This window comes from Phoxinus phoxinus, assembly GCF_949152265.1.
Source record: "Phoxinus phoxinus genome assembly, chromosome: 7".
NCBI lineage: Eukaryota > Metazoa > Chordata > Actinopteri > Cypriniformes > Leuciscidae > Phoxinus > Phoxinus phoxinus.
Genome location: NC_136882.1, coordinates 17,080,578 through 17,099,165, shown reverse-complemented (window position 1 = coordinate 17,099,165; position 18,588 = coordinate 17,080,578). Strand labels below are relative to the sequence as shown.

General features: G+C 37.5%; 1 protein-coding gene across 3 annotated transcripts; it reads right to left on the bottom strand.

Moving 5' to 3' along the window:
* Window positions 1-458: 458 nt before the first annotated feature.
* On the bottom strand, window positions 459-18,543 carry tspearb (thrombospondin-type laminin G domain and EAR repeats b). 3 transcript variants are annotated; one of them, XM_079618902.1, is made up of 15 exons: window positions 18,304-18,501; window positions 14,225-14,302; window positions 13,847-13,978; window positions 12,387-12,552; window positions 9,940-10,160; window positions 9,576-9,802; window positions 9,338-9,428; window positions 9,078-9,234; window positions 7,621-7,752; window positions 6,986-7,218; window positions 5,317-5,506; window positions 4,551-4,783; window positions 3,300-3,478; window positions 3,097-3,198; window positions 459-1,163 (listed from the first exon to the last, which is right to left on the bottom strand). In XM_079618902.1, exons 3-15 carry the CDS (start codon window positions 13,916-13,918, stop codon window positions 1,010-1,012), a joined length of 2,157 nt encoding a protein of 718 aa, XP_079475028.1. In that variant the 5' UTR covers window positions 13,919-13,978; window positions 14,225-14,302; window positions 18,304-18,501; the 3' UTR covers window positions 459-1,009. The 3 variants fall into 3 exon arrangements, with proteins under 3 accessions (XP_079475028.1, XP_079475027.1, XP_079475029.1); XM_079618901.1 differs by lacking the exon at window positions 14,225-14,302 and having other exon boundaries at window positions 18,304-18,543; XM_079618903.1 differs by lacking the exon at window positions 14,225-14,302 and having other exon boundaries at window positions 861-1,163; window positions 6,986-7,125; window positions 18,304-18,406.
* Window positions 18,544-18,588: the final 45 nt, after the last annotated feature.

Genomic DNA, 18,588 nt, shown 5'->3' with positions numbered 1-18,588 from the left:
ATAACACAATAAATAAACACATGTAGTCTATAAACTACACCAACAACGCATCACTGTATTGTAGCACAAGACCAATTATTTTGATTTGACAACCAACCCCTTCAGCCTTTGCTTCCAAGACAAGATAAATATGGCCTGCAGTTCATAACAAACTCAAAAGGAGAAAAACATACTAAAATTTAAATAAAAAATGTTTAATTCAACCAAAATTATGCTGTGCTGGAACAACAGTAAATGACTAATAATCAATAGCCACTAATATATCAATATAATAGCTTATATGGCACCGCTGGTTTATAATTATGACAGAGAATCAAAACAGATAAAACATTGGTCATAAGATGGTCACAATTAAGTTCTAAAATAAGTTATAGTTGTAATATAAAAAGAAAATAATCTGTGTATTTTTCATTATTATTTATCTATTATAAATATTATGTAGATTTTATTTATTAATTGCATATACTTGAACATACTTCAATTTCATGTAAAGGCCTTCTAATAAAACAGTGTAAATCAGTACAGTAGCTTACAAACAGTACAGTACAGTTAAATAGTGTCTTTGATGGCAGATAAAAGCTATTTTTCCAGTCGTTCATATTGTGGTAGTAGAATAGTTAGCTGCCTTCTCATGTGCAGAGTATTTGATGCATAACCACAGGACATAATTACATTTTAATCAACAAAGCATGTGGATGAACTCGGTGCAAGTAAGTGCAGGTTTGTGTCTTCAGAAATATGTTATTTTGCATGTTGGGAACATCTTGTTGTGCTGTTGTCGTTCAGGAGGTCAGTGGGCTGATTTGAGTGTTAGTGTGGAGATTCATCCTTCAGCGGGTTTCAAGGCATTTCATTAAGTGGATTTCGATTTTGGATACAAGTTTTGTATAACCTTTATGTAGAAGAATATCTCATTTTCAATATCAATATCGATTTGAGTTTTTGTTTCGGTCAACTAGTCTCCCTCCCAGCAAATCTGTCCCATATACAGTCCATATGTCCAGTGTCACTATATGGTCCTTAATTTAAGGACTTTAGAGAGAGCAGCTCTAGCACTGGAGTAGATGAGGTAGGAGCCATCGGTTGTGTTAAAAAATTCCCAGTCTCTGCAGCCATTGGTGCGGAGCCTGTGCACAGGCACAAAGCCCTCATAACCCTGCCACCTGCAAAATACACATTTATGAAGTTATTAAAACATTTTCAAGAATGCATCCGATTGTCCGATCATCAATTTACTCTTATGACGATTCTGTTTTTTCATATAATATTGCAGAATTTACTACTTATACTAGTATCTTCTCCTCTCTGATGATGTACTGGCGCGAAGGTGTGACAACCTGTCACTCACGAGACATCACAGCAAACCACAACCATCCAATTAATTCCTGATGGACAAAATCAAGCCCCGCCCTACATTTTTTCTTGTTCGATAACCCATTTCACTTTACGTTAGATTCACACGGGTCGTCGGCGTCAACGTCTGACGGAGAGTGTGTCTGAAGCTTGGTGCTGATGCAACCGTCATAGTGACAACAGCCAATCACATTACATTACAGTGTTGCATGAACGCAATTGGCTAGCATCTATGATATGGTATTTGCATAAGGCGATCTGATTGGCTAACGCCTGCGTCGGTGCTTGAAAAGTTGAAACATTTTCAATTTCTGCTGCAAGCAGAGTGACGTGACGCTGCAAGCCAGTGACGCGACGCAACAGAACCCACAATTCAGTTCGACAATGCATTATGTCACCCATTCAAAGTAAATGAGAAGCATTAAAGGAACACTCTGACTTTTTGGGACTTTAGCCTATTCACCTTATCCCCCAGAGTTAAATAAGTCCATACAAATCACAACATGTAAATAGGAAAATGTTTGCGTTATTTTGTCACTTATTTGGATTAGTATGCTAGCTGCAACCATTTACATCCAGTCTTTGTCCTAAGCTAGGCTAGCGGTGGGTGCGTCAAACAGACTTATAGCACGCACGGAGATGAAAAAGGTACGTATGGACTTATCTAACTCTGGGGGATAAGGTGAATAGGCTAAAGTCCCAAAAATTCGGAGTGTTCCTTTAACACCTGATGATGTCATACACTGATCGGTCTGTGCGATCGAACAAGCCTTTTGATATGTGCCACAGTAGGAAAGAAAAGACTATCGCAACTTCCCCAGTTTTTGCTCACCCTCACCCCCAAAAAGGGACAATTTTAACATGCTATAAAAAATTATCTGTGGGGTATTTTGAGCTAAAACTTCACATACACATACTTGTAAAAAGGGGCATTATACCGCCCCTTTGTGTAATGTGTAATTTCAGGCACACGAGTGGTAACAAACAGAATTGCAATCTGGCTGTATGGTGCAGCAGGACTATCTGTTTAGGAAACCTTTGCCTTTGCATCTTTAACCATGTCTGACAGAAAGACATTTGCATTAGTTTATTCTCTGTAGAATCATCCAAATCAACCAAAGATGATATAAGAGGTTGTTTCTTTTGAAAAAAAAAATTATAATGAAACTATAGTACAAATTAAAGACTTTGAGAATAATATCTGGCATATTTTAATGTCTTTTAAGAAATGTCTATGACTCCTGGCATCTTAATGGGGTCTGCAGACCCACAGTTGAAAACATTGGTGATCTTCTTTTATGTTCCGTGGGTGAATGGAAGTGACAATTAAATGAAAGTTGTAATTTTTCTCAGCTTCATTTGATGTCTTCCCTTTTTAAGGCAACAGCAAAACCTAATTTCTTTGCACTAAGTGTTAGATGCTGCTATTCATACTAAGCGCAAATAGTGGCAGATATTTGCACCTCCGTGTATAGTATACTGTACAATAAAACAGTATGCAACAATAACAACATATTCAGTGCATATGATTATATTAATTAAAAACACACTAACCCTTACTGATAATGAGCCGACGCCACACATCTTACTCTCCACATCATTGCTCCTGTTATCAACGGGATGACTTTTGTCATTTTGAGTGTCTCGATCACACAACGGTGGGCGAAGTTACTGTAAATAGCCTTTGCCAACAAGGTGGGGTATTTGCACGTTATTTTAATGTATACTGGATGAGAGCTGTACCTGTATATAACACTGTTAAGAGAGTATGAGCTTCCATCATAGGAGTTGGCGACCACCAGGAACTTGTCATCTCCCACAGTAAAATACTCCCAGTCCAAAGCACTGAAAGATCCAGACAACAAAGTGTCCCTTGAATAAAAATGTGACAGCTAGAAAGTAAAGAGGGTTTTTTTCTTTCTTATGAAGGCCAGTTCACAATTCACCTGTTTGTTTCAATATCCTGAAACTTGATGAAGGTCTGAGATGCAATGCTGAGCTCATAGATGGTGGAGTTGATGGAGTACTGAATCTTGCCTTCTTCCGTTAGCATCTGACTGTTGGCAACAGCCAGGAACACCCTGTTTTCAATCTGGAACATCTCCCAGTCTATTGCCCCAAATGTCTGAAAGGACAATGAGAGAATTAAATGGCAAACCCCAGAATTCTTTGTAGCCATCCTAATCATTGTCCCACACATACACTACACACTATCATTCAAAAGTTTGGGGACAATAGATTTAAAAAATAAAAAATAAAAATAAGTCTCTCACCAAGGCTGCATTTATTTGATCAAAAACTTAATATAATGTGAGATATTATTGCAATTTAAATGATGAACCTTTTTCTATTTTAATATGTTATATGAAAATGTAATTTATTTATGTGATGGCAAAGCAGAATTTTTAGCATCATTACTCCAGTCTTCAGTGGCACATGATCATTCAGAAATCATTCTAATCTGCTGATTTGCTGCTCAAGATTTGTATATAAATATACTAATATAATATACTTTATATATATGTGTGTGTGTGTGTGTGTGTGTGTGTGTGTGTGTGTGTGTGTGTGTGTGTGTGTGTGTGTGTGTGTGTGTACTTGGTATACATTACATTGTGGGAACCATAATGTCCCCACAAGGATAGTAAAACCTGAGATCACCTCCATTGTGGGGACCAGCCAGCGGTCCCCATGAGGGGAATGGGTTAATAAACATACTAAATTATATATTTTTGAAAATGTAAAAATGCAGAATGTCTCCTGTGATGGGTAGGTTTAGGGATAGGGGCAGTGTAAGGGGATAGAATATACAGTTTGTACAGTATAAAAACCATTACGCCTATGGAATGTCCTCACAAGGATAGAAATGAAAGCTTGTGTGTGTGTGTGTGTGTGTGTGTGTGTGTGTGTGTGTGTGTGTGTGTGTGTGTGTGTGTGTGTGTGTGTGTGTGTGTGTGTGTGTGTGTGTGTGTGTGTGTGTGTGTGTGTGTGTGTGTGTGTTTAAAGCAGTTGAGCAGCATAAAATGTAATAAAAAATATATTTCTTTCAAAAACATAAAAAATCTTACCGACACCAAACTTTTGAACGGAAGCGAATGTCAATCAGGAAAAGGTTTGTGAATGTGTAAAGTATGTGCCCTTTTTTTCTATTGTGATCATGATCATGATGAGAGAAGATACAATAACATAATTTCACTCACTGTAATGGACTGATAAGGCTGAAACATCCCTCCCAGCCAGATATAGATTGTAGAATCAATGACTGTTGATCTTCCATTGAAAGTATTTGCGACTACGAGGAAGTAATATGGGCCGATGGTGAAAAACTCCCAATCATAAGCACCAGCGGTCGGGATTGTCTGATTGACCTCAAAAAACTGGGTAACTGGGTTCCACTTGTAGATTACACTGTCAATATTATGGTTTCTCTCCCCTTTGAACAAAAAAAAAAAACATAAATAAAACCTTAAAACAATTATTCAGTCATATAGCCCGCTGTAAGAAATCCACATGGACTGGCATGGCTCAGTTTGGATGTATTCCAACAGATGCAGGTGTATAGATGGGGCCTGTATGGTTATAAAGTGCTATGAAAGGTTACTTTTATGCTTGTGTTTCCGCTTCGATCAATGCCAGGGGCACACGTAAGAACTTCACACGAACGGATGAACACACACTCATAAGCATATATAAATGTAATGCAGAATCAAAGTGAACCACAAACAAGGAGACCTTTTAGCCTTAAAAAGATTTCCTTGGTGGTCTTTTTGTTCAGATTGTGTGCCTCAAAGACCATAGATTTGTATGAGATTTGTATGGAATTCAATTTTAACCTTCTTTTAGAAATCGCATAAATGAACTTCCTCCCGTTATTGTTAATCAGACAAAAGCTGTGGAGTTACACAGGACAACAACAGTGCCACATGAGATGACAGACATGCATTGAGCTGTTCTGATAAACATTACCTTGCCTATGATTGGCCACGGCGAGGAAAGTTTCGTCTCGAATGTTGAAAGCCTCCCAGTCACGTGCGCTGTGTGTGTTCAGAGTCTGATAGTGAATGAATTTCAGCTTCCTTGAGCTCCATTTATATATGACCGACTGCTCCTGGTCCCCTGCATCCTTACTTCTGCAGTTAGCAACAACCAGGAACTTCTGTTACAGGAAAATGGTGGTGAGAAATCATGACACTTCAGTTAATTAAAGGGTACTGTGATGAAAAACAAAATTAAATTGTAATGAGTTTTGCACTTCATAATTTTCGGTAGTTTCAGCAACTCCACATGCCTTTAATTATCCAGGCTGGATTTCAAAGACTGAGGAAAAGGGCTGTGCTGATGGGAGTATTTTAATGAATTGCCTCTACCTCAAAACTTCAGTTTAACGGTGCATTGATTTATCTTTTAATAACTGGTCACTTGGTGCAATTACAAAGGCTTCCTCCCTCTATTTCACTTTAAATGTAATATCTTAGACTTTCAAGAAGAAAAACATATGGTTAATTGCACTGCAGGTATGAACAGAGTCCCATACGGCTTTTCCAACTCTTGACTGTAATTATGCAGTAAGTTACGGTGAAGAGAAGCAGGAGGTGTCTGCTGTAAATTTTGGATAAAGCATCAGACAAAATTAATTTCTGTTATTATGCACATGTGATTTACAACATTAAAACTTGAGAGCCAGGTCTCCACCCCTTCTCCTACTTCAAAACCACATCAAAAATCACTCTAATGTGTAAAGAACAGCTGGGGATGCACCCCACTCAGAGCAAACAGACGTTCAGTACGCCGCTCCATCTTTTGATAGTGCTATAGTCCAATTGACAGCTCAATCAATATCACAGCTTTTCATTTATACAACAGTTCGTTTCAGTCCTCAAATTTTATTTATCTGTTTTTATCACTCCTCTTGTGTATGTTTGTTTCAGATATACTGTCAGACTGTGTATTAGTGTGTGTTTTTTTTATCATTTACTGAAACAATTAAAACACACAATGAGTCATTGAATCATTTACTTAACCGACTCGTGCAAAAACACTTATTCATCCAGAACACTAATATGTTGTTTGAGGACGGTTGATTATGCTGTGAATTCATTTGGGACTATTTTTGTTGGCGGAGCAAAAATAGATAAAGTAACCGGTCCAGCAATATTATTTTTTTAAATGCAAGTTACTCAATATTTGCTTATTTGACTGTTGTATAAAAGCAATAACCCAGTTAAAAGGGAACATTCTCAGAATGCTCTTGCAAGGTTCTTTCAAAGTTATGAACAAATATTCTTCCAGTAACGTTAATAAAGTGTTCATTCAAATTGATCTGCTATTTAATAATGTTCTCAAAATGTTAACATAAAAACCTTAATTATAAATTGTTCATCTAACTTTTCGTTTAATTATTTAAATGTTACTACTTGTTTCAGAATGTTCAGAGAACATGAAACATAATAAAGAAACATAATATATATAACCTATAATGTTTGAAGAATTATAAATTAATAATTTTTATAACCAAAAACATTAACTAACATAACTAACATTACATAACTAAATGGGAATGTTAGCTAATAGTTCTCAGAACATATTTTTGTTAGCTGGGATCACATTCTGTCGGTAGCATAAAGTCCACACACACCTTTTTGCCCACTGTGAAGTATTGCCATGCTTGTGCGTCGTACGTGCTGATGTTTTGATATCGTTCAAACTTCCCATCTGTCCATTTGTATATTCCTGAACCGAGGTTGGAATCACGGTTGGCGGTCGCAATGAAAAGCCCTACAGAAGGGATGTGGAAAACTTCGATGTCAAATGTCTCAGAACTGGTGAATAAATCCTGGTGATCCTCCACGTAATCCAGCTTCTCTTTCACTGCAGAGATGCAATGTGATAGTCAGATACCATACAGTGAAAAGTGAAAGTGACATGACTCGGAATTTGTCTTCTGCATTCAACCCATCCAAGTTAGTGCACACACCTTAGGAGAGTATGGTGAACACACACACACACACACACACGCACACACACACACACACACACACACGCACACACACACACACACACACTGCAAACCAGTGGACAACCATTCACTCCGGCACCCAGGGAGCGATTGGGGGTTAGGTGCCTTGCTCAAAGGAACCTCAGTAATTTCCTGTATTGAGAATCGAACCCGCAACCTTCGGGTACAAGTCTGACTCTCTAAATCATAAAGACTTATTTCATACTATATATACTGCTACAAACTGCAGTTGCAAATTACTGTTATAAAATCACCTTGCAGCATAGTGAGCCACATCATGCCATCACAGAGAAACAGTCCTTTCTTCAGTGTGCTGAACCACAGCTGTCCCTCCTCAGAGTGTCCACAGGGAGGACTCTCACCCGCAGTCACTCGAACCTCTGCCTCTGTGCAAAATAAACAGAGATTTTCAGTTTAAGAAATTATTTCATCTGAATAAATCATGTCGATGACAAATATATTATCACCTTCCACAGATGGATGATAGGGAGCTTAGTTTTCACCATTTATTGCATGTCATTTTTAGAAGAATTAGCCTATTAGTTAGTTTTATATTATATGATTGCAATATATAACCTGTAATCATTCAACAACAACAACAACAACAAAAAACACACATATATTTTATAGTTTTAATATCCAATAAATAATAGGCCTAGTAAGGTGGTTGTTACACTACACTATATGTTCCCTATGTCTTGTCAGGACTTTTGTTGTACTTCCCGTTTCTAGTGCCATGTACTGTATGTAGTCTTTTGTAGTCTTCCCTGCAGATTAGTCTTATTGTTCCCAGGTGTGTTTTGATAGTTTATTATCCCCTGTGTATAGCCCTTGTGTTTCCCTAGTTTTTGTCAGTCGTTGTTTGCTGTAAGTTGTAGATGGCTGTTCCGTGGGTTTACTGGTTCTCGTTTATGTTTATTTAATAAAACAGATGATTCTCTAGATCTTCTTTAGATCTGTTTTCTTTAGATCTGATCTCACCGTCATCTCTTCAGCTCCCTCGTTTTAGATAGATAGATAGATAGATAGATAGATAGATAGATAGATAGATAGATAGATAGATAGATAGATAGATAGATAGATAGATAGATAGATAGATAGATAGATAGATAGATAGATATTCCAGCCTGTAGACTACATATGGGGAAATAAAGCAAACATGGCCTCTCACTGCCCTGTGACATGTCTCTCAACAGGCCCACAGTATGCAGTATAACAGTGATCTCTGCACAACTACACCCTGCTTTCAAACACCAGCACTTCATCTGAGCCAGAGAGAAACTCAAAGCACAAGGCTGTCAGTCAATGTCAGCGGATCAGTAACAGACCTGCGAGATAGAGTTACTCACATCCCCATACAATCACAGACCTGTGTTTACAGCTAAAACACACCGCATTCCTGTAGGACTTCAAGATAGTACATAGTGGACATTATCAACCAACTTTACTACCAGCACCTCTTCAAGATTAGCTTACATTTAGTCGTTAGTCATCTTCAAGTTACTGAGCAAAGACTTGTGAATGAATTTATGGAGATGCTACCGCTTACATGCAAAAGCAAACCATACATGACATATGATAGTGTGTCCCTTCTTTCTACATACTCAAAATATGTCATTTTACATCACCCGCGAAGTATATACTTTTAGCGATTAGTATGCATATTGACATGCAGCCGATGATAGTAGTGTTGATGTTTTAGCAGTCTCACCATAAGGGTGAAGGGGAAGGTCAGTGGATGATGGTTTGATTGGCAGGTGTAAGAGAGCCTGGGGAACAGAGAGTGCAGACAGCCGGGGCTCAGATGAGGGACATATTCGTGAGGTAGCATCTGAACCCGGTAACAGAACTAGCTGCCGAATCAAACCCTGTCAAAAAAAACAAACAGTGGAATGAACCATTACATTTAGACTTCTAAATATATTTAAAATCTTAATAAAATAATAAAAAGCTTTGAAAAGAGATACGTACAGAAAATAAGCCATTCCATCTCCTTCTGCTAGCAATGAAGAATGTGGAGCCAGTTGTATCGAGATCATCGGGGAAGGGGCTTTCAAGCACTCTTTTTGAAACAAATCAGAATCATTTATAAGTTTATGCAACTAAATGATATTTCAACACATAAACACAGATATCATTGCCAATTTTGGATCATATATCATTTAAAATGATACAACCTGACATCTACAGTATTCCCAAAGAGTCTTACAGCTCGAGGGGTCTGCCACAGTCTACAGTGAGAATTGTGTAGTGTCCCGTCACTGCCAAGACCACAGTGTGCCAACGGTTATCATCCAGTCCTACTGCCTTGAAAGTGGTGCGTTTCTTGGGACCATGGCCCTTCTGCAGGAAGTGAAGATTGTTTTGGGAAAGTCGCAGGCCGAGGAGCAGCTCATCTGAGTCTCCGTCCAATAGTGTGAAGATGTATTCGCTCTTCTGCACATCAAAGAGTAAACAGTGATCGCTATCATTATTCAGACATTTAAAACATATTCTAAAGGAAAAGGCTTCTGAAGAATCTTTGATGTTTTCAAACAATATGAAAACAATATCTTAATCTTTTTTGTTCTCACCTCAGGAGTAATTTGTGGGATTTTCAGTGTGACAACGATGGAGAACTCGGCGGGAAAGAAGTTACAATTAACGAAGAGCTGAGATGCAGGGAATCTGAACAGCTGTGGAGATCCAGAAAACTGGAATCCTCGAGAACCTCTGGACTGGACTATATGTATCCCGTCTTGCGCCGTGCCGGTCCCAGGAAGCACCCGAGACAGCAAGTCCAGATGTAACAGATCTGTAAAAGAAATTCACATAAATTCATCATAAACGTGGATGTTTTATGCTGTTTGCTTGATATGTAAGGAATTATGTTTTGAGCTGAAATTATTTAATCATGTGAGAAGAAAGAGAATGTAGAGAGACTACAGACAATACAACTATACAATTTGAGACAATTGTTCTAATATTATATATTTTATTATATTATATCAGTTGATATTCTAGTGAGAGCCAGATAATAATGGCTTTATGACAAATGAAGACTTCAGTAATCCTATCCTGATCAGCCCTAAAGTAAAAAATTGAAAATAAAAAAGCACTACCGGTATACGTAACTGAATTTTAAGACAAAGCCATGAATATTGTATATATTAATATATTAAGATAGTAAAAATGTGACTTTTATGACACTTTGATGACAAATTATACGAAACAACTAAATGAATAAGTCACATAAAAGATAAATTAAGGTACCACATATACTCTGCCGTTCAAAAAAAAAATTGCCGGCAAATAATTGCCGTAGTGGGCTCACTAAATTACTTTAAAGATAGATTTTTTTAATCAATTTAATAAATGAATGAATGAGGCATTTTGATAGCGCTTTCCTTGCTTGCCTTTTTAATGCATCCTTTAATGCACTGAATAAAAGTCACAGTGAACAAATTTATAATGTTACAAAAGATTTCTATTTTCAAATAAATGCTGTTCTTTTGAACTGTTACTTCATCAAAGAATCATGAACAAAAAGGTATCATGTTTCCACAAAATTATTAAACAGCACAACTGTTTTCAACATTGACAATAATAAGAAATGTTTCTTGAGCAGCAAATCAGCATATTATAATGATTTCTGCAGGATCATGTGACACTGAAGACTGCAATGATGCTGAAAACCAGCTTTGCACAGGAATATTAGTGCAATAGAAATATTTTTTTACATTTTAATTTTTTAAAATATATATATATTCATAGTATTAAATAGTCATGCAATGCTATAAATGAAACATTCAAAGGGCAAGTGTTCTTGTTTTGTTTTGACCCACTTCAGTGCATCAAAGAGGGAAATGGTTAGAGTGAAGAACACTTTATGGATCATATTTCAAAGCTTCAGCCAAGCAAAAGACACATTTTGGAGAGCAAACAAAATATCTCCAATTCATATATATATATACAGTGTTCTGGTAGACAACACCTGAGATTCAGTGGGCCTGTAATGCTTCATTAGAAAACATATGTATATAGGTATATGACTCTCATAACTCTTATTTCTATATTAATTAAAATTCTGCATGATGTTCCACTTGAAGAATTTTTAGGATAAACAGGATCACAGCTTAAGTCAGATTGTGCGAAAAGCTGTCAAAATCTTTGCCATTTATTATTCTTCAGCATATTCAGTGGGATAAAATTACATCATAATTCTATTTAAATATAAATAGATCCGTTAATAGATCTGCATCTACATGTTAGCAGACTTAGTTTGCCCAGTGGGATACTAAATATATACCTGTTCCATTACAAGCCCCTTTTTGTTCTCAAAGAGTTTATTCAAATAAAAGCATGCAAGACAGTGATGAACAGTAGTATAAATGTCCCATTTTCACAGAGTGTCACTAACAAGTTTTCTGAAGAAATTTAATTCAAGCAACAGTTGCTACAAACAGTGAGCAGATATACATAGAATCGCTCCCTAATTGTCACTCTATGGTGCATGACGTCTTTCAGATGAAACCACTGTGCAACACCAGAGGTTTTCATAGAGTGGTTTACATCAGCACCTGGCAACCACATCTAATCTGTGTCTTCTTACGCACCTACATCCCCTGGAAACCGAGATATTCAGAGCGGCTTATCCTGAACCGAGTAAATAAACCAAAAACAGGCTGACTTCTGACAATATAGTAATGTAACAATTACAATTGATTGACATTTTGCATTCTTCTGAATGATCACGAACATCTGCCTTTAATTATTTTTTCCGAAATGGTTTACTGAACATAAAGCCCATAATCCAATGGCAATTCTGTAGAAAGTCTGCAATAATTACTAAGGATAACATGACTCAAATAGTGGCTTTAACAACTAGGACAAGTTGTGACTGAGACTGCACTTTTTCCCAAATAAAATCTGATTAAAAAAAGCTTATTTTAAATGATTCCCGCTGATTATTCTTCCATAGAATGCTGCTAAAATGTGTCTGTTTATAGCTGCAAATGTGAAATCGGCGAGTAGGTCTGACCTGTGCATGGTCTCCATGGTCCAGACTGGCAGGTGATGATCCAGGAGAGGAGCGCACAGGCCAGCAGCAGCAGCTCCGACATCAGGCTCTCCACTCGCTCAGCTCCATTCACACACGGCCAGACTGAAGCCCAAAGACCATCCTTACATCCGCACGGCTCACAGAGCTTAAAACACAACAAATCAATGTTGAGGATGAGAAGATATCCAGGTGTCACTCCTAATTAAACTGGCATCTCATTTCCTCTTGTAGATGCTGCGGTCCCCTGATGTCCTATTTTAATCTTAATAAGCTTTACAGTGAATATATGACCAAACAAAGTGCACTTTTCTCACAAAGTACATTTAAAAAAATCCAAACTTTTCTTGTGAGTCTATCAAAACTCCATAACTGTGAAGAACGTCCTCCTTAAACGGTGTCCGGCTGAGGTCGCTCTGCTTTGCTGTACATGTCAGTGTGTTGTGAAGGGGAGTGTAAACTCCACCTGTGAGTTACGAGCAGGGAGAGGTGTTTTACCCCGCAGACATTTAAATGAGAATAAGTCAGCTGTAGAAAGGAGGGGGTTGACGTTAAAAAGAGAGAGAAAGGTGGGGCGAATGAAGCACACAGGAGAGGGAGGCTTTTTCCAGCTCTTGTCTCGTGTCTTAAAGGTTCATGAGGAATTCCCCACTGTTGTACATGTGTGTGTCAGGTTGCTCTTGTTCTAAACTGCACGGCGCTTTTCGATCGGCGTGATGAGCACTATACCCCGAGGACTCTTTGTCAAGGAAATATCCCTTCAATCAATCGTTTCCTCACCTGAATCTCAACCCATCAACCCATGCCTTGAACAACACCCCATGTGACTGGCTGGAGGGGAAACAACATAATACAAATGTTTACAAGAAAAAAAAACGTAACTTTTTTAATTTGACAAATACAGTTCTGGTCATCGTTAATTATGGTTGATTAATGGTGCAATAGTGCTGGTGTACAGTTCAGCAGCACTGGGACTCCTATGTAATGTTCATATCACTGTGTGTGAGTAAAAGTGGAGTTGTGTAATTTTGCCTGAAGCAAGAAAGGGATATTTTGTGAGTCAGAACTGTAAAATAACATGTACTACTTAAACTCAATCATTTTTTACATGATCCTTCATTTATAACTCTCGGACTACTTTAAATCTACCAACCATCTTTTGATATAAGAGATGTATTAACATGTCAGCAGTATCATAAAAACACTGACATTGACAAAGGGTTTATCATATTTAATGTAGGCCTAATACATGAAGTTAGACTGTCACAATAACATTGGAACCTTTATTCATTTATTGCCATTCTATGGTGATTCTTTTGTCAGGAATAATGTGTCATAAAGCTGAATAATTTAGCCTACTTTGCGAGCCCTAAAAAAGTCATAGACAGTATATAAAAGTAAGTTCTATACATTTGCCATGTTGTCATTATCATGTGACCTACCAGCGTCAGTTGTGTCGCTTCACTGCATTCACAAATCCTCTCCCGTGGCCTCGTGGGATAGTAAGTGTCCATCCTATGCACACTTCAGAATCTCGCCGGAGAGAAGTATGCGATTTCGGATGCAGCCACTGTCTAAGGACATATATTATAATTATTAATGTTTAATGTGACAGTGTCAAATATTTTTTTTCTCTAAAATATACTCATCAGAGTGTATTTAACTAATTAAGTCTTAAATTAATTTAATACAATAATGTTCACCATGCATTTCAACCTTTCAATTAATTCAAACGATTTAATTTTGACGATAAAACAATAAAACTTTTTTTTTTTTTTTTTTTTTTACATCAAAGCATTGAGACAATAATAAGAACACACTCTGTGGTTTTCACATATTTTGTCTTCAATTTCCTTCATCAAAGCTGCTCCAGCTTATCTGAAAATCTGTCATGGATTCTGAAGGTGTGAAGAAAAAAAACATAGATTACACTTTGAAGAAACAAGAGGAGAGCCAGTGGTTGGAATGACAAAATATTACATAAAACAAAACTGCAAGATATCGAAGACATTGTCAAATGTTTGGTTGTGTTAAAATTAACTAAGTTTAAAGGAGATTAAAACAGAAACTACAATACAAGGGGAAATGATCTTTCAAGGTCGACATTTATCTCCATTTATCTACTCTCTCTTCTCAAAATCCTCACTGATTTTGTGCAGCGATGCCAAAGATAATTTCAGTTAAATCCAGCATAATGGATGCAACTCTGCCATGTAACCAGATGTCAAATAGTGTTTAGTCACAGCAGTTAAACCCTAAATTCTTCCTGACAGGAGACTAAAAACATAAGAGACTATAAAAAAGCAGCAGTATTGAAGCTCATTTCTCCTTTTCTATGGAAGTAGCGGCTCTTACGTTTCTGTTTTTGTTTCATTATCAGCTTGAGGAAGAATCCTGGCGTGTTTGGGCAGGTGAATATCCGATCAGTGCATGAGAGAAATGACAGCTACTGTTTGCATGTGAAGTTCCCGTTGGAGGGAAATAACCTACATCTGTGACATCCACAATATAAACTTTATTCTTATTTTACAGATTGGACTGTTACATTCCCATACCTGATTAAAATGTGTCATAAGATGTGGGAAATGTGATAGAAATCAGTCAACATTTTTGGCATTGACACACACATTCTAAAAAAGAAAAAAGAAAGTCACACTTAGGGATTAGGGTCCAATTCTTTTTTTTCCTCAATAAACTTCTAATTTCTGCTTATTAATATTGAGTAAGGTAGTTCTTAAATGTAGGTATTAGGTAGGATTAAGGGATGTAGAATATAGTCATGCAGAATAAGGCATTATGTGCTTTATAATTACTAATAAACACCCAATATCCTAGTAATATGCATGCTAGTAAAGAACTTTTTGCCAACCAAAGTTCAAGACCCCTCCCAGCTAACAGGGTCAGGGAACATTCTCAGAACTTTTGGTAGCGCTCTGGCAAGGTTCTCTCAAAGTTAGGGACAAACGTTCTTCCAGTAACGTTAACATATAGTGTTCTTTCAATGTTATGGTATTTATTTAATAATGTTCTCAAAACATAAGCACTAAAACATTTATATTTATATTTAAAAAAAATTATGAAACATTAGTTGTACGTTAATCTAATGTTTTTTATATATATATATACATTATGCTTTTACAGCGATTATGCAAAGAAACATATATGGGGAAGGACTTGTGACAAGCTAACAAAAAAAATGTTGCCATCAAGTTATATCAAGTATATATATAAAATTCTTCTGAAATGTTCCCACAATTATTGCAAAATTATAAAATGGAATGTTCCTTAAGGTTTGCATAAAAAACTGGAGACTGGACAAAAAGACAAAGACAAAATTTCAATCATACCATTTTTATAACTTGATGGGAACTTTAGCAAAATATTCTTAGAATATATTTTTGTTACCTGTTAGTCACAAGTCCTCCACAATACATTTTTCTTTGCGGTGACAAAACTATTAAAAGCTAACATCTGTGTTTATTGTTCAGCCTGAGGGCTGTGTGAGGTCAGCTGGCTGTGATATTTCACTCTAATACATTGTAAAAGGGCAGCTAATAGTTGGGCGGCTACATTGACACTTGCAGTAAGCCTGTAATCAGGAAGGGAAGCAGCCCCAGTCATTACTGAGGGACATGCTCCCTCACAGCTCTCTGCCTCAATCACTGCATCTCACCTACTCATTAACCCTCCAACTGACCACCTGACCTCAGGAGCTCCACACGCAACTACCCGAGCCTGACCCCATCACTACATGATGATGTCATGAGACACAGCAGATCTGAGGACAGCAGAGAAACATTTATATTCATATGCATGATATTCTTTGTACCGATGGATGGATGGATGGATGGATGGATGGATGGATGGATGGATGGATGGATGGATGGATGGATGGATGGATGGATGGATGGATGGATGGATGGATGGATGGATGGATGGATGGGAAACAAAACTCCTATTACCATATCTGAACTTCAGCTCCAGAGGCTTCCTCAGCACTTGTATATAAACAGTAAGGATGGCAACTGTTTTACCATATATCAGTCTACTAGTACTCTAATGAAAGTTAGTTGACATGTAGCTGCAAATTTACTTATAGTTAGTAGAATGTCTAAAGTGGACTATCGAAATAAAGTGTTACCAGGATGGCATCAGTTTTACCGTATATCAATTCGAGCCCAAGGAAGTGTTTTGTTTTGCCTTTGCAGTGCAGAAAACAGCATCTTTTAAACGTGACAATATGTACAACATGAAGCAAACTTTTTTTATATTTCAAAATTATAGAAAGGTCAAAGTAGATGTTGTTTGCAGGCAGATGTTGTTCATTAATCCACAAAAAGTCAAGGTTTACAGTGATTTCAGAACAGCTAAGGGGTACAAAGCAGAGTTATTTAACTATTACTTAAAATGAGAACACATGATGACATTAGACTTTACAAAAGTTTAGTCACTTAGTCCTTTAACTAAAAGTATTTTTTTTTGGCACAATGTGTGTCCTTTGTCTATAACGTGCATATTCCCATAGTATTCAGTATACAGATGGAGGGATAAATGTATCATATATGCAAAATCTCTGTCAGATGGCTTCATTGTGTGATCAGTTATTTTGTTATTCTGAGCTTAAGTGTCATCTGATCCAAAGATCCATGAACAATCACAAACTATCAGCTATATGGCCCAAAGCCTTAGGAGAGATAAAGATGGGTAAGTATAGGGCAAATAGTTTTACCATTTATTGCACTATGTTACTCTTTTAGTTTTTTACCTATAGCGGCTAATGAATCAAAAGTTTTACATCTTCACACAAAATTTACTTTGGCACTGAAAAATCAAAGATCCAAATCCATTCAGACACCAACCTACGTTAGGACATTTCAAGGCCTCTACATACTCATAGCATGGACTGCAGTTATGCCATAGATGCTATCTGCCACTTCAGTGCCCAGGCTCGGCCAGCCTGCCTGATCTAGAGGCTGAGACACAGACTGAGGCCATCTGATAACTCCTCCAGCTCTCTGTGTCAGAGCCAGCAGGGCAGATAATGCGCTCCACTCAGGAAACACTTTATCACCGTTTCCCTGATCCCACGGCTCTTCACATCTCAAGGGCCCCCCAGCGCATGGAAGCCAAAGAGTTACAGTAGCTGATAACCACCAGCAGCTCTGTGATGCTCTATCAAAGCCCTGAGGTGTTTTGGGCAGAACATGAAGCGCATGGGGGAAATGATTGGCTGGTATCACAGGAATAATCACTGGAATGATACATGTATATAATGAAGGGTTGCATAATGCTGAATTAGGTCTGAGACTGTATAGACACAGAAGAAAGCTGCTTTTCCACCATCGGACCAAACGGTTCTAAGAATGGCAAGGAACGGTTCCAGTTATATTTCCACTTGAGCCTGGTACGGCATGGCATGGCACCTGAATGCTACGTTCCAATGCAAGGCTCCTTCAAATGCGTCCTTCATTTCCAGTGAAATTAAGAATACAAAAGATGGATCCTTTGCGGCCTTGTTTACCCCAGAATTTATTGTGCGCCACAGACTAAATGATTTTTTGAGAGAAATTGCCCAGTTTTAAACATAACTTTAAGCATTGGGTTTCAGCTTGCTCAAATATCTAATGATACAAATGTAAAAATAAAAAAAAACTTTATATATAACTTCCGAGCCCGTCCAAGTCCTTCGAAGGATGCAACCTTTGAATTGGGAGACAGCCGAAGTGTTTTGTCAGAGGCTGCCTCTGAAATCGCATACTCTCTTGATTAGGTACTTAAATAAGTAATTACCGGTACTTCACAACCACTAAAACAGTATGTTATAGTATAAGAATCTATATAGTGTAGAATTAATGTAATCTGGACGTACATTCCACATTGTCATTATCATGTGACCTACCAGCGTCCGTTAGCTTCCCTGCCATTCATAAATCCTCTCCCGCGGCCTCATGGGATATTAAAGTGTCCATTGTATGCATTGTACACATCTCGGCGGAAGAAGTAGGTCATCCAGGTACTTTTTACCTACTCTTTTACAAGTACTGTGAATTTAGACATGCTTCTTTTGTAACATAGGCCTCCTGTTTTTCGCCTATGTGATTTCGGATGCAGCCAGAGAGTGAATAATTGTTGTGAATCTGTTCGTTCACATGAACCGTCTGAATGAACCGATTCACTAGAATGA